Below are 16,083 nucleotides of genomic sequence, written 5' to 3'. Positions count from 1 at the left end.
TAACGCGAAGCTTTCAACCAGTTGAGCAGATTCCACGTGAGCTGCTAAATCCATTGTTACATCTAACAGGCAAGATGCTTTGTAATCTAGTCCATGGTTGCCAATCTGAGCTCTGGAAAGAAATTTCCTATTGGAGGGTGAAGAGGTGTTACATGCCAAGGCTTTGGCAGGTATCAAACTAAATGCTCAGATAGATATGTTTTGTTTTCTGGATTTAGGAGCTAGAATGTGAAAAATACAAAATGAGTTTGTGGTTTGGCTTGGTAGGTTGGGGTTATTTTTTTTGCAAAGGATAGAATATGTGAATTTGAAATGTAAGGAGATACCTCTGTGTCTCCTACATGGTGTTGTGGAGGGGTTTCTCTATTCCTCCCCTGTTAGGGGGAGGTGAGAAATTAATTTGAGGTGGTTTTGATTTTTTATAAAATTATTTATTAAAATTAATATTTACAAATTTACACCACCCCCAACCACTATGAAATTCAAGTTCGCTTGCAAGTTTATGAAAATAGCTTTGGGGTATATTTTTACAGGGATTGATTATTAAATGGAAATATCAAATTATTAACAATTATTGACAGAGAGAAAGATTTCTTAGGCTTAATGCCTCTTAACAACTCTAGTGTTTGCCCAGCGAGAGCTGAAATTATGTGTGCTCCTCAGGTAGAGATAACTTATATTACAAAGGAATTAAAGCTTGCTTAGATGTGTTGCTCTTGAGTATTGATCATTAATCACCCTCCTGGGAATCATCTGTCTCAGCGTGTGCCCAGTATTGAGGTCTTGGTATAGCTGGAGTCTGTCCCGGCTTGCCAGGGATGATAAAGCTTTTCCCAGTCTCTGGGGTAAATTGAGTTTTCTCTAACCTTCACTCCTGGGGTGATCTCTGCCTCGGTGCTGCTCCTTCTTCTGGAAGCCGTGTGTCCAGGGATGATCAGCTGGCAGGAATTTCCCAATGCAGAAGGATTTGTCTGTGTTGCTTCTGACATGGTCTGGCAGCTAGCAAGCTGCGTTTGCAGGTTTGCCGACTGTCTGAGGGTCTGCTGAGCTCTGGGTCTTTCCAGAGTTACAGGATAGCTGGCAAGTAGTATTTATGCCGTGCCGCAGGGAGATTTAACTCCGCAGATGAATCAAGATAGCTCTAGGCTTTAGGCAGGGGGTTCTCGGCTCCCCATATATGTATGGTGCAGGCATGAATGTGATCTGCTTCTCAGAGGGCTTGCAGATAGCTTGGCTGCGCCTTGAGATCAATGCATGAGGTCTAAGCCTCTGTAATGCTTGCAAGTGAGCAAGGCCTGATCCTGTGTCTAGGCCAATGCAAGTGGGTCAGGGCAGCAGGATGCTGCTGTGGATCAGAGCTGAGTCTAAAATGCTCTAAGCTTCTGCACTGGTAAACAGTCTGGATCGTCTGATTGGACTGAATAGGACTGAACGTCTGACCACGTGGTGCTGCTGTGCACCCTTCTTTAAAGGCTCTGGGGCCGAGATTCATGGCTCATTTGACATCTAAAATGACCAATCAGGCTGGCCGTAAGCCAAACCTTGCCCCAGTAGGCAGTAGAGACATGCCTGGACCCTCCCAATAGGGGGTTACCTGCCCGGACCTCAGGGGTACATGGGCTGGGCGTGTGTGTGTTACACAATTTGTTTGCTGCCTCGTGGGTCCTGGCAGAAGAACGTGTCTGGGCATGTAGAGGCATAGAAAAGCCTCAGTTTTGGGGCTGCTGCCCCTCCACCACACATGGCTACTTTGGTCTGTAGGAAGTGGCAGAAAGAGCAGCAGAAAGTGTCTGTTAAAATTGTAATGCAGTTTGTATTTTGGCCTGTAAATATGCAGGACATGAAATTGAGCTCATGATTTGCATTTACAGTTTAATGTCTGATGCTCCAAATTGCCAAAGATTGTTCAAGCTGGATATGGAAGTGCAAAGTTCTGTTAATTTCAGTGGGAGTAGCATTACACAGATAAAAACTTGTGTTTGACATGAAGTTCTTAACCCTGTGTGACTAACCTACAGCAGCTTGCTGCTTTGTGATAAAAATTCATGTGCTTGATATACTGCTTTGATTTTCTTCTCATTAGGGAGGAACCAGGTGTAAATAATTAATGGAGCTATTTGAGAGAGAAGCAAGAGAGTGAGTAAGCAAGATGTCATCCCATCACACCTTCTAGGTGGGATGGGCTGACAGGAACTCGTGAGAAAAGAGACAGCTGCTTTGCTGGTAGGACTTACTCTAATTGACTGCATTGCTACAGTGCCCTTTCTCTGCTGGTATGGCAGTGGTATTTTTGCTGGAGAGCTGGAGAACCAGGGCTGTATGGGTTGTATTGAGAATGTGACCTTTCCTGCAGTGTGTGTGCAGCCAAAAGATGTGAAAGCTTAGGGAACAGCTAACAGTAACATTTGAAGCACAGCTGGAAATGCCTCGGCTTTTTAGAACTGTTCTGGTTTGCTACATGAAACTACATAAATCTTTAGATTGTGTGCATGATGATCAAGCTGAACCTCAGTCAGGGAGAAAATCAAGATATTTGCATTTTATTTGAAGTTACTGGTCATAGTGTAATGGTAAGACTGCCAGACTTCACTACTTCATTGTAAGGTATAGGATTTAATGCATGGTATGTTCAGTACTAAATATATAGTAGTTGCCATTGAGTTTGAGATTCTGTTTTTCTACAGGAAGTGAGAAGTGAGTTTTTCAAGTATTGCCACTAAAGTTACTGAAAATAAAGCTGAAGAAGAGAGTTTGTGGATGTCATTTACCTTTATTTCAATTTACCTTTATTTCAATGTACAAAAAACCAGAGCCAATGTTTCTAAAGCTTTTGGGTGATATAGACAGGAAGAGGGTAAGGAAGGTCGATTCTATGTAAAAACATGCTCAGTCATGTCTCCATGTGCTACTTTTTCTTGGTGTGTTCTTTGTGTATTACCATCAGAGCAGCTGCACTCCTGTCATTTCTCTTCTTAAACTCATCCTTAAGGGTTCTCTTCTGGTCAGCACTTAAATATTCATCTCATTGACACGATCTGTTGCTTAACACTGCTTAACCTTACTCAGATAAAGCCCATTATAGAGCCTAAACCTGTTGTTTTAAAGCTGTAGACAGATTATCTTTTCCAGATACAGCTGTGCACATTGAAGGCTGTAGCTTCTAGCTGTCTGTCACTATCACAGATACTCAGTTTGTTACCAGTTCTGCCCATGGAGCAATTTGTGAGTGCACTCAAATATTCCAAACAAAATCGGCTGAGGCAGTAGTTTTCTTAAATGGCTTCCTCTTAAGTGATTTTACTTGAAGTGAATTAGGAAGAATAAAAACTTTTGGCATAGCTACAGTCTTTTGACAGAACTATTTTTGGCATAGCTGTTTGGAGAGTGACTGCTTTCTAATACAACAATCTTATTTTGTCATCTCATTCAAGATTTAGATCCGGCTTTAGAGTCTGAAACCCTATTTGTACTGATACAGAGAATTCAAAGCTTGGACACAGTGACTATTTTTAAGTCTCTTTAGATAAATAAGTATCAGAGAAAGTTAATCTATTGTGTATTGATTGGTAAGTAAAGGAGGCCAAAGTCATAAACATGACTTAAATAAAGGGGGCACACTCCTGTAGCATGGATAAAGCGGTAAGAATGTGACTTAGTTTTGTAAAAATACATCTAGAAACTGAGCAACAGATTGCTGTAAAAGACCTTCTGTGTTGTATAAGAAACAACAAAATATCTTTTAATTTTGTATTTACATTTACAGCTTGACTAAACTAAGACTTTTTTAAAAAAAATTTAAACTTTTTTTTAGGGCATCCAAGATGGACCTCAAGTGTGCTCTGGAAGAGTGTTCAATGGCACTGAACTTATTTCTGAACAACAAGTTCTCTGAAGCCCTAGAGCTACTTCGTCCATGGTGAGGTCCTATTATTTCCTCAACTGTAGACAGATAATGTCAGCTCTGCTGTCTGGTAGCTTGAAGATTGGCATGAAGATTACAGCCAATCACCAGCTGATGCCAGTGCAGGCTTTCCCACGAGTCAGTAGATGTGTGGAAGGAGTGCCTTTGCTGTTCCCTCTTCAATCCTGCATGGGCTGGGTGGGGGGATCAGTTCTTGCATCTTCTTCTTCCCCCATTCAAACCTCCAGAGATGAGGGAGGGAAAGAAGGGATTTAGAGTACCCTGCAACAACAGGATATATGAAAACTCTGAAAACCCTTCCCCCCATCTCAACTAAACCACAAGCCCCAGTGTTTCTCCTCTGCCCCCTTCAGGACTGAAGGTATTTTTCATTTATTTTCTTTGGGCCAAAAGCATTTCTCAATAACTTCAGGTTTTAACAGTGCATTTGTTTCTCCTTATGACCATTGCAAAACCAGTTAATGAAGCACTGAATTGTTCTGTTAATCATTCAAGCTGTCTTGCCTCATGCAGAGAGGAAAAGCAGGGGAGCAAGACATGATCAGAGGATTTGTACAATGGCACTGCTTTTGAAACAAGACAACAAGGCTGGAACTTTAAAACTCTAGAATGCTCTTTTTGTTGCTTTTTAGATTACATTTGGGTCACAGTAGTGTTTAACCCTTAAAGCCTGTCTTTTGATATTCTGACTAATTCTGCCTGTTCCTCTCTTGCTTCTGCCCCATTGAGAAGAAAAGCATGGCAGTGCAGATGTGAGGAGCTAAGGAATACCAAAAACTTGTAGGGTAAACCCACCTTACCTGTGACTGTGTGGAGCAGCATCTGGGTAGCTGAGTTCCATTCACTGGTCTCCTTCTGTCTTTCAAAGATTCGTATGATACTGAGGGATTTGTTGGTGAGAGGGATCTGTAGCTTGTGTTAGGAGACTGAGATAAGGTTCTTTCTCTGCAGTTTGGTGACAGTAAGACTGGATTAAGAATGGTAGACTGGTATTGTTAGGTCAGTAATGGAAAAACATGATAGAGTGAAACCCAGGGAGAATGGCGAAGTTATCAAGTGTTTGCTTTTAGTGGCATGGAGAGCCCAAGTACAGAGGAGGCAGGCAGGAATAGCACCTTTTCAAACTAGCTGTCCTTGGACCCAACCTGTATTCTCTGAGCTTTGTGCAGTATTTATAATAGAGTGAATGCAGAGAAGGCATATATGCATTTGTTGTATGCTAAAACTGTTGTTTGGGTAGTATTGAAAAATACTAGTTCCTGCATGCAAGGATTGTGCATGGATGTATTACTAAATAGACATGCACACATTACTCAGATGGTTTTGTGTGTTTTATATATAGATATTTTATCTTGCCTTGTAAAATAAAAGAAATATTCATACAGTAGTGTTTTTGTTTTCAGTGAAGTGCATTTGTACATTGATGCTTCCTACTAGGAAAAAAATTACTCCGAACTCTGTGGTTTGGATGCGCTGAGTCCCTGGCTGTGAACGTACTGTATAGCATATTCAGCTAATCTGCAAAGGAGGACTTAGCTTAGCAAGGAAACAAAAAAAACACTTTTAAAAAAAAAAAAGCCTGATTGTTTTACTGAAATCCAGCCTTTTAATGAAGTTAAACTTAAGTTCTTTAATAACGTAAAAAAAATTGGGTAAGTAGTGATATTTTTACGAAATAAATACTTATACCAAAGGTCTGGGGTTTTTGACTCAGCTAAAGTTTCCAGTCTTCAAACCTGCATTTGGTGAGTGACCTCTTGGGCAGAAGACAAAACATCAATTAAACTGAAGAGCATCCACCAGAGGGCTAGCAGCATTACTCAAAGACTAGAACATAAGACTTACTAGAACTGTGAGCACTGAGGTTTGTTTCAGTTTGGTAAAGAGGAGATGTGGGCAAGGGCTATTGAAGGGGAGTCACAAAGACAAGAGACATCCTTCTCTGTAGTGGCAAATGGTAAAATAAGAGGCAGTTATCACAAGTTGAAGCTTAGGAGGCTCAAACTGGACATTAGGAAAAAGTACCTTTTTGGTCCTGTAGCAGAGAGGCTGCCAGAGGAGTACAAAGTCTTCATCTTCTTGAACCTCTTAAAACTTGACTAGATGAAACCCGAGCTCACCTGACATAACATTGACTGCAACTGGCACATTTGAGTATATGATCTCCCATAGCCACTTTCCAACAATTAAAATAATTATTTTTATTGTGTACTTGTGCTGTGAAAGCCAGGCTGGTTCAGTATAGCATTTTATGTAAGACTGAGCACGTGTGAACTGACTTCTGTGTGATGCAGATGCAGGGGTTTATGTCCTTGAATCAAGTAGTAACATTAGAAGGATGTCCTTTAGTTCTTGACTGAGTATTTAGGTCAAGACTTCATTAGCTAAGTTAAATAGCTATCTCATTTATAGTGCACTGGCATATAATTAAGTGCAAATGTTTATGTAACCCAATTTGGATATTTTATGGAACTTGCTTTGACACGGAGTCCTGTGGAGACAGACATGTAGCATCCAATGGAAGGTGATACTCACTAGGTTATGTTCTCTCTTCCATTGCTTTTCTCCTTTTTTACTTCAGTCTTTTAATGAGCTTAACCAAGCATCTCATAACTATATTTCATATTGTAATGTAGAGTTTTGCATAAATACAGAAGATTTTTATGTTTGCTCTAGGTCTAAGGATAGTATGTACCATGCCCTTGGGTACAGCACTATTTTAGTTATGCAAGCTGCTATGACCTTTGAGCAGCAGGATATACAAATGGGAATTTCTACAATGAAGGAAGCTTTGCAGACTTGCCAAAGGTAAGTCCAAGCAGTGGACAGTTATGAGGTACTTCCCCAAAGTGCTTGTAAGATGGTCCAGCTGTCTGTATGCTTTCAAAGCAGACTGTTGTCAGTATGATAATGAACTAAATTTGGGAAGATAAAGTCTCTCTATCCATTTATTGGTAAAGATATGTTTCCTGCCATTGTGGAGAAAAACAGATTTGCCAGATCTGCACGTGTGGCCTCTAAAGTTAGTTAAATGGTTGGTTTGCTCTGTCTACCCACATGTAAAACAACACTATGTGATTGAACTTCCTGAGCTATTTCAACCAGTGACTTTTTGTTTTCCACAAGGATTGACAATTTAAAAGCTCTATATTTTGAACTTTCACCATGAAAATATTATTTAAAAATTTTTTTTAAAGGTAGATTCAGTAGTCTTGTAAGACTGACTTCTACTAATGTTTCTTCTAAATCCAAAACAATTAAAACAAAATTGCTACAGACAAGTTTAGCTAACTTTAGTGTTAAATTTCTATTATTCCCATCAAGAATGATCCAAACTTTTTGCATCTAGCCTTGTTTGAAGCAAGAATGAAATCAAGTAGAAAACATAATTTATTTTTAATGAAAAAAACCCAACCAAAAAAAGCCAGAAAATGGGTTGTCAGAGCCAAAATGCTTAACAAGCCTCTAACAAAACCAGAAGTAGTCCTTTAGGCTGCAGAAGTAGTCCTTTAGGCTGCAGAAGTAGTCCTTTAGGCTGCAGAAGTAGTCCTTTAGGCTGCAGAAGTAGTCCTTTAGGCTGCAGAAGTAGTCCTTTAGGCTGCAGAAGTAGTCCTTTAGGCTGCAGAAGTAGTCCTTTAGGCTGCAGAAGTAGTTTAGTAGGCTGTAATTTCTCATGAATGGTCTCTGAAGAAATTGCCTCTAAATCTTAGTTTTGACGTGTAACATCACCTCCTTAGCAATGACAAATGTAAGAAAATTAAATGGGACACAATTGTTAGATATTATCTGAAGAAAATAATGAGTCAGCAGTTCCTCCCTCTTTTTGTATGTGCTATCAATTCACGGTTTCATCTGAACCATGTTGTTTAGAATTTGGATCCGTTTTTAGTTTCAGGTAGTTTCAGTAACAGCCTCCATCTCTGTAGGATGCAAACTTTTATACACAAGAGCTGTGATGCACTCTGTCACAAAACTCAAAAAAGCAAGATGAAGGCAATCAAACACTCCTAAGATGAAAAATTGCCAGAACTATATGTGCCTTAACTGACAATTTTTTTTGGGGTATGTATGCAGAGTGCCATAATCTCTTGTCAAGATTCTGTGCTTTTTGATCTGCAGAGCAGTGTAAACAGATGATAATATAATTTTCAGCATGTATAATTAACGACTTCCTGGCTTACATAGCACTTCCCTTTTCTGAACTAAGAGTTATTTCCATAGCTGCTTCATAAAGCTGAGTTGTTTGTAAATAGTAACAAATCCTTTTTGATATGCCATACTAAAATAAACTATGGTTTCTTAACATGGATGGTTGAGATTTGTTGAACGTAAAACATTACTGTTTCAGCATTGTATCTAACATAAATCACCGTAAAATATTGAAGTATTTATGTTTTCATTTATATTGAAAATGGAACTCTCTTGGAATTTTTATTCCAATTCTCAGTGCAAGTTTAGAACTGGAAAAAAAGTAATTTGTGAAACTTTGAAGTCCAGTTGCTTGTCCAGTGTCAAGAGAGACCTCTGCGTCTGAGAGACCTCTGCTAAATTAAATGAATGGTTGGAACACAGTTAAGTCTGGATGGGTTTCTGAGCCCAGTTGTGTACCAGTAGCCATTGTTAAACTGCACACAGAATTGCACCTATTGTTAGATCGTCACTGTACTAAGAGTGTTTGTAAATCGTGATGAGAAATGGTTAAGAATTATTCATAATTACATTCAGGTTTATGCTGCAATGTTGTTCATGCTCTTTGGGTTTCTTTTCTTCCACATACAATTGATTTAGATTCAGGAAAAGAAACACAGTGGTGGAATCGTTGTCCAGCCTAGTTTCTAAACAGTCAGTGGATCAGTTGAGCGAAGGTGAGTTGCTTGTAACAGAACTAAAATCATAAAGTGAAAAAAAGCTCAAAACCACCTTACAGATATGTGTGAATCCACTTAACTCTGTAACATTGTTAGCTTATTACTATAATAAACAAGCCGTTTTTGTTTGGCTGTGCATGAATTAAGGAAGGAATGTCTTTCACAACAATTTGTAGGACAGCTCCCAGAAATACAAGAACTGTGGATACTGTGTATTATATCCTAATAACTAGTTGCCCTGAAATCTGAGTATATTAATTTTTGTGCTTGTCTGTTTTGCCTTAAGGTGTTTTAGGAAATGCTATCAGTGCATTGTTCATGGCTCTGAAAATGCCGATCGCCTATTTCAGATTCAGGCAGAATCAAGTATGCATTTTTTTCTAACCTGACACAAAAGATTCCTCTAATATTGTGCACATCAAACTCGCCATGTGTGCGCTGTACATAGAGCGGCCTTGTGCATGTGACTGGTCTTGCAGCATGGGTGCAGAGTGATTTGTGCCACGTGTGTTAAGTCAAATGTACTTCAGTGCTTCATGAGGACAGAAAGACTGCCCAGGGCTTTCGGTTTGTTGAACATGACTTTGTGAAAACCCACTCATAATGTCTTACTGGGCTTAAGAAAAGCTTGAGCTGCAGTAGGTGTTACAATTAATCTGTAAAAGCTTTTTTTCTGAGACATGGAAGGAGAGTTGGGAGACCTAGTTGCTGTAGGCTGATATTTAAACTTAGGATCAGTGGAAAGTAGAGATGATCATCCACCACCATGGCAAGCAGCTTTTGCCCGAGGCTGAAGTCAGCTGTGCCAAGATCAATGTTTGTCTGAGGAGAAATCAAATCAAAGACTTCTGTTGGGATTTGTGTTACAGCTATTTTTCAACAGCAAACTCTTGCCTTTTTTTTTTTCTTGGCAGCATTTTGTTTGTTTTATTGACTCCAAAACCAGAATACTGAGAAGTTTGCTGACAGTAAAAAACTTTTTTTTTCTTATCTAGAGGAAATGCATGCTGAAATCTGCTATGCTGAATGCTTACTACAGAAAGCAGCTCTCACCTTCGTACAGGTACAGTCAGTTACATATTTTATATCTGTGTGGCAGTTTAATGTAAAGATGTTAGTAGTTGTAAAACATAATTTCCACAACAGGGGTGGCATTTAAACCTCAGATTTCATCATCATAAAGTTATTTCATAAGAGCAGTTGAAAGTACAGTAAATGCTGTGCTACACAGCAAAATCCTCTTGGTTTCCCTAAATAGCCAAAGGATTGGTACCTATAAAACCAAAACACATGATGTGTTTCAGTCTTATACAGATGGTATATTTAAATGATAGGGTTATAGAACGCATTGGTTGGAAGGAACTTTTAAAGGTCATCTATTCCAACCAAAATAAGCAGAGATATCTCCACCTAGATCAGGTTGTGCACAGCTCCATCAAGCCTCACCTTAAATGTCTCTAGGAATGGAGCCTCCCCCTTTTCCCTGGGCAACCTGTTCCTGCATTCCACCATCCTCAAAGTAAAGAACTTCTGCCTGATGTCCAGTCTAAATCTACCTTTTAGTTCACAAACATTGCCACATGCCCTTGTAAAGTGTCCCTCTCCAGGTTTCTTGTAGGCCCCCTTCAGGTACTGGAAGACAGACCCTGTAAGGTCCCTCCAGAATCTTCTCTTCTCCAGGCTGAGCAGTCCCAGATAACTTGAATCACTTCTGACCATCTCCAGTACTTGTTTAAAAACATGTTCAAGTATGAGGAAACACCTTGTTTGAAAATCCAAGTCTTGTTTTTTGGCATGAGAAGGGTGGAATGCTTCTCAACTAATAAAACTTAAACTGACACACATTTACCTCCAACTCAATATCACTCTACATGTTCTTTTGACGTGGTGTCAGGGGTGATACAGTAGTGCATGGTTGTAAAAAGATCATGCCTTAGCTTTGCTGAGGTAGTAGTTCAGTTCACAGAACGATCTGTTGCTTAGTACTGGCCAGTACTTCTTGTTTAACTTGTGTGTTGGGGACTTCATGCTAAGGTGTCTTCCAATTCAAATTGGAATTTGATTCCTGAAAACAGGAGTTGCTAGTCGTACTTCTTTAACCGTATTTTATGAATTAATAACTGTGTTTTAGATAATCCCTTCAGCTAGAAAATACAAGGAACAAGCAAGGCACAGAGATATTAACATAAACTGGACCTAAAACATTCATTTGACATAGCTTTATAAATCAGTTTTTGTGGTACTTTGGACAAAAATGTCAGGAAATATTAATGAAATGCAAGCCTTTTCTACAGCTGACTTTTTTTCTTTACTAACTGAATGGAAGTCACTTTTTTGGTTGTTCTATGGGTGTGGGTTTTTTTTTTTTAAGCATGATGAGAATTTTTAAGCAGCTGTTGGAGGTGACTATAGGACTGTATAAAATGAAAAAAAAAATCCAACAAACCTTCAGGGCTATACTTTCATCTTGTTACATATCCTATCTGTGATACATTGCTGAGTAGTGTAATAATTTGCTCTCATGATTGTTGTCATGGTCTGTAAGTTTCATTCTAAACTGACCTTGGTTCATCTGAGTATGGTGATGTTCATGAAAATGGAACTGTCCAAAAAAAGGCCAGCAAGAATGCTCGTACTAAAATACTTGTGTTTGGATGCTCAGTATTGCATACGACACAACTGCAGTCCTTTGAAACTGTGACCATTTTAAGGAGGACAGAGTTTCCTTTGGTTAATGATTCTGAGGAACATTTTAATGCCTTTTTTATTTTCCATACTGTAAATGTGCATTTCTGAAATGCATGCACATGTTCACCTGCTGTATGAATTCTAAGAGGAAAAATTCTGACCTGTTGAACTGTTGATGTTAACCATCTTGCTGTTCAGGAATTACTTTTTGATGGCTAGTACATTCTGCCTGTACCTTGATTTTTTTTTTTTTTAGAGTTTAATAAGCGTACGTATTCGGTAGTACATGTGGTGCTGCTGATGAGCAGGAGAAATTGATTCGTTCAGAGGATTCTTTGGTTTCTTCTCTGCCAGATTCTGAGCTTGCTTTTCTGTTAGAACAAGCGGTTTTGAAACTTTCCCAAAAGTTCCCACAGCGCCACCTGGTGGAAAGCTTTCTTGTCTCATTCATACACCTTGGAAATCCTGTTAGAACAGAACAATCTCTGACTTCCTATTCATTCTGCTCTGTAAGTTTTAAAATTTGTGACATACTGTGATGGTTTGGGTGTACCCTGCCCCCCACACTTTAGAAATCACCCAGACTAGTCTCAGCTGGCTCTGGAAATGTGAATGAAGCTATTTATTTACAGCTAGCACAATATACAAGCAGCTATTTACAGTATATACAGTTATATACAGAAATATACAAGGGAAAAATAATACAGGAACACAACTCCCCTCCCAGAAACCTGAGTCCCCAGGAGGGGCTCTCAACCACCCCTACACCTTCCCCCTACCCCTCTCAACCTTACCTCAGTCCCAAGGAAGAATGGAGGTTCAGTCAGAGGTTAAGAAGCGAAGGTTAGTGGAAGGTGAGGTTAGGGAGCTGCAGCTCAGTCAGAAGCCCAAGGCAGAGTGTGAGTGAAAAATGGTGAGAGTGTTATCTAATGTTTTCGTTTCTTCTTCAGCAAGACTCTGAGGGGAGCAGACATCACCATGGTTTTCCTTTCACAGCCTATGATCTAGTTCCTCTCACCAAAACATTATAGCTAGCTTCAAACTAGCACACGTGCACCAGAGAGATCTCTCCCTGACAAATTAGTGTTAATTTCAGTCACAGAGATAACTCTAGTAACAGAAAAACATTTTTAATATTTCCAATGATTTTTAAGTTAAAATAAATGTAGCTGGAAATTTTTTAATACCTGTATTATATGCAATAACTAAAAGCATAGTTTTGTTCAATTAATTTTTTTATTTCAGGATGAAAATATGATCAACTTTATCAAAGGTGGCCTCAAAATTAGGACAAGCTACCAAATATACAAGTAAGCCATTAGAAAACTGTTAGATTCAGTGGTGGTATAAGCAGGTGCAGTTGCAATAATGTCTCCAAAATAAAAACCAAATATTTTTATAGCAGTCATAATGATTGTAATTCATACAATTTTTAAGTCACATTTCTCCTACCCTCTTTTTTTTTTCCTTCTTTTGCATCAAAAAAAGGGAATGTCACCAGATGCTACAGATGACTCAGGGGAGCAAAAGCAAAAATGAAACTTATTACCAGTTTGAAGGAGGAGTAAAACTTGGAATTGGAGCATTCAACTTGGTATGACTTTTCAGATTATATAAAGACCATGGGGATAGTTCTGTAGAACTATTTGCAGATACAGCACTGTAATCCTGTTTTAAAAATTATCTATTTGTAAAATGGAGAAATAGTCTTTAAAGGTTTTATGAAGACAGCAGGGCCTTTTTGCATGTATTCCTTCTAACATCCTTCTAATTATTCCAAACTCTGTTTAATTCTCTGTAAGTTATGTATGTATTTCATAAGAGGAAAAGCAGCTACATCTAGCCATGTGTACCAGGAATTTTTATGCTGTTGGACTGACTGCTTTTATTGTAACACCTCTGTGTGCACCATTCTTTTGCTTCAGTGGCATAGTGTAGGTTGACATAGGTAATTGCAAATTCAGAATCATAGAATGGTTTGGATTGGAAGGGAACTCAAAGATCTTCCAGTTCCAACCCCCTGCCATAGGCACGAACACCTCCCACTAGAACAGGTTGCTCAAGGCTTCATCCAGCCTGGCCTTGAACACCTCCAGGAAGTGAGCATCCACAGCCTGTTCCAGTGTCTCACCACCCTCACTGTAAAGAACCCTTTTCTAACATCTAGTTTGAATCTCTCCTCTCCTAGTTTAAACCCATTACCCTCCAATCCTGTCATTACAAGACCTTGTAAAATAGTCCCTCCACAGCCTTCTTATAGGCCTCCTTAAGATACTGGAGGCCACTATTCAAGGAGTTGAATAATGAGCATAATGAGAATGATGAGCAGTAGTTCACAGAGTTTGTATGAAATAAAACTGCATACATCCTCTACTGTTTTTCTTTACATTTAACTACAACTGGTTTTTCACACCTGTTGTGACATAAGTGAGAGTTGATTTTGGCTGGTATATTAATTTCTGTGTCATTCCAGACCAGAGCATACCAATTCTGAATATGGTCAGAAGAGCTCAGATCTATCTGTACCTGGCAGTTTTTTAAAAGCAAGCAGCTTGTAGATGTCTGTGTTCTTAAGTGCTCTGACTTCTGCTATTCCACATGAAGTCTCCTCAGTAGAAAAATGAATGGACAAGGTCTCTGCTGTGCAGAATATATTAGAGTTAATGGGACTTTCAAAATTGGACCATCAGATAGACCTTCTTGGAGGCTGTGATCTTTTCAAGATTTCTCTGGCATAGGATGTGGAGAATGCAGTTACAAGGCAGGAGAGCCAAAGGATGATAACAACAGCTATTATTTCTAAAACAAGTATGCTTGTTGGCCTTCTAACTCATTGCTCCCACAGCAGGAACAGGTACAGCTTTTGCTGATACCATTGTGTCATTTAATTGGGAGTAAAAGTAGATGCCACTTGTAGATTGTAAGCACTGCCAAAATAGGTAATACTTTTATTCCAAATGAAACACTTAAACAGTTCTGGATATCTGAAGACAGGAAAATCTATTGCTATCTGAAATTTGATGATCATCCAGTATGGAAACAGATGGACTTTGTCTTGCTGTTTCCATACTGGATGATCATCAAATTTCTTGAGTTTTGCTGAAGCTGTGGGTTTGATTGTTTATTGTTGGTTGGATAGGTCTGTTTGAATTCTTCTTTTGTTGTGATACTGTGATACTTTTTCACTAAAGTGTAGTGGCATTTAGCATAGTACTTGGTTTTTGCTCAGGTTTATAATGATCTTATGTGGTTTTGTTTTGTGGTTTTTTAAATGCATGTAATTTTTATTTATCTTACACTTCTAATGTGTTTCAGATGCTGTCACTTTTACCAGGAAGGATCCTCCGGCTTTTAGAATTTATTGGATTTTCTGGCAATAGGGTATGGGACCTGATACTCATTGTTTCAGATTGATTTTTTTTTTTCTCAGACAGTCTGGATGTATTTAACATTGTGTGTTTCACACTGGAAGTATAATCATCTGTATTCTTTATCACTTTAACAGTGTTGTTAAAAAGACAAGAAGTCAGCTAGATGATGTCGCATAAAACCCATTTTGTGTTGTCCTGATTTGGGACAACAATGGGGAAGAAAACCCCAATCTGCTTCAGAGGGAGGTTTCAGACTGCAATTTCCTTTCCTTTTCCTGATCCTTAAGGAGGATATCAGCTTTCTCTTCTAGCCTATACTGTCAGGAAGTAATGTTCTCATACCAGTAACTGAGAGGAGAGAAACAAGTCTGTGTTTTTCCACCCACGATCCCCGCTCGATTCTTTGGGAGAAGGAGTTTCTAAATATCATGTGTCACAGTGGACTCTCAGTACATATTCTCCTTATGGATGAGGAAAGTGTTTGTAATCACATTCTTGGTTTTGTAAACTTAGCCTTGTTTTCTAAGTGTTATACAGCATTTGAAAAAAAATCTGTGACACCCATGAAAAGTTAAAAATTCCCAAAACAAAGCAATTCACTGAATTATACATAAGTAAAAGTTGTTATTAGTGAGACAAAGAATCACTATATGGTCTTATTGCCGTTAGTTTGTTCACAAATAATAGTTCTCTTTGTGTAAAATAAGACTTAAGTGAGACCTGTTTACTGTGTATCTTCCCATGGAGAGCTTGGTTCATGCTGAAGCTTTTCCATAATACACATTTTTACCCAGACTAAAAAAAGCAATAAAAGCTGAAAAAGAAGCAAAACAGTACCCAAACTCAAACAATTTGAAGTATTACCACATATTGTGGTATGGTGCTTGCATTTTCTTATAACTCCTCAAGTTGCTGTGCAGTAAAGCTCCTGTTCAGTTAGGTGTTTTCTCTTTTGAGGCAAAACTCTTTAAGATTTGGTATGTTTCTGAAGAACCAGTACCCTTAAGCATATCTCAACAATCCCCCAAGCAGTCAGGCTGTCATTTAATGGACATAAACTAGGAAGAATGGGAAGGCTTTTCATGTTTTAAGGAATTGAGATTCCATTCCTGAGTGCGCATAAATTCTATTGTAGCTTCTGGAAACAGTATCTGTAATTTGATGTGTCAGCAGAGATAATATTTCGCTCAGAGCCTCAAATAAATGCTGAATTGATTTAAGAGCATTGAGGATT

At 38.8% G+C, this 16,083-nt stretch overlaps 1 protein-coding gene across 4 annotated transcripts in view; it reads left to right on the top strand.

The window, feature by feature from the left end:
* The window catches only part of TTC39B (tetratricopeptide repeat domain 39B), a 92,790-nt gene that overhangs the window by 58,796 nt on the left and 17,911 nt on the right, over nucleotides 1-16,083 (top strand). For 2 of the 4 annotated variants that reach the window (XM_064176646.1, XM_064176648.1), the window contains 7 exons: nucleotides 3,812-3,916; nucleotides 6,599-6,730; nucleotides 8,711-8,787; nucleotides 9,786-9,853; nucleotides 12,724-12,788; nucleotides 12,967-13,072; nucleotides 14,794-14,859. In XM_064176646.1, the coding sequence (XP_064032716.1) occupies nucleotides 3,812-3,916; nucleotides 6,599-6,730; nucleotides 8,711-8,787; nucleotides 9,786-9,853; nucleotides 12,724-12,788; nucleotides 12,967-13,072; nucleotides 14,794-14,859 (619 nt within the window). Of the gene's footprint in view, nucleotides 1-2,153; nucleotides 2,224-3,811; nucleotides 3,917-6,598; nucleotides 6,731-8,710; nucleotides 8,788-9,785; nucleotides 9,854-12,723; nucleotides 12,789-12,966; nucleotides 13,073-14,793; nucleotides 14,860-16,083 lie in introns of those variants that run through there. The other 2 variants (XM_064176647.1, XM_064176650.1) reach the window with 2 other exon arrangements.

This window comes from Pogoniulus pusillus, chromosome Z (genome assembly GCF_015220805.1).
Source record: "Pogoniulus pusillus isolate bPogPus1 chromosome Z, bPogPus1.pri, whole genome shotgun sequence".
NCBI lineage: Eukaryota > Metazoa > Chordata > Aves > Piciformes > Lybiidae > Pogoniulus > Pogoniulus pusillus.
Note: the sequence above shows the minus strand (reverse complement) of the source record. Positions and strands in the feature narration are given on the sequence as shown.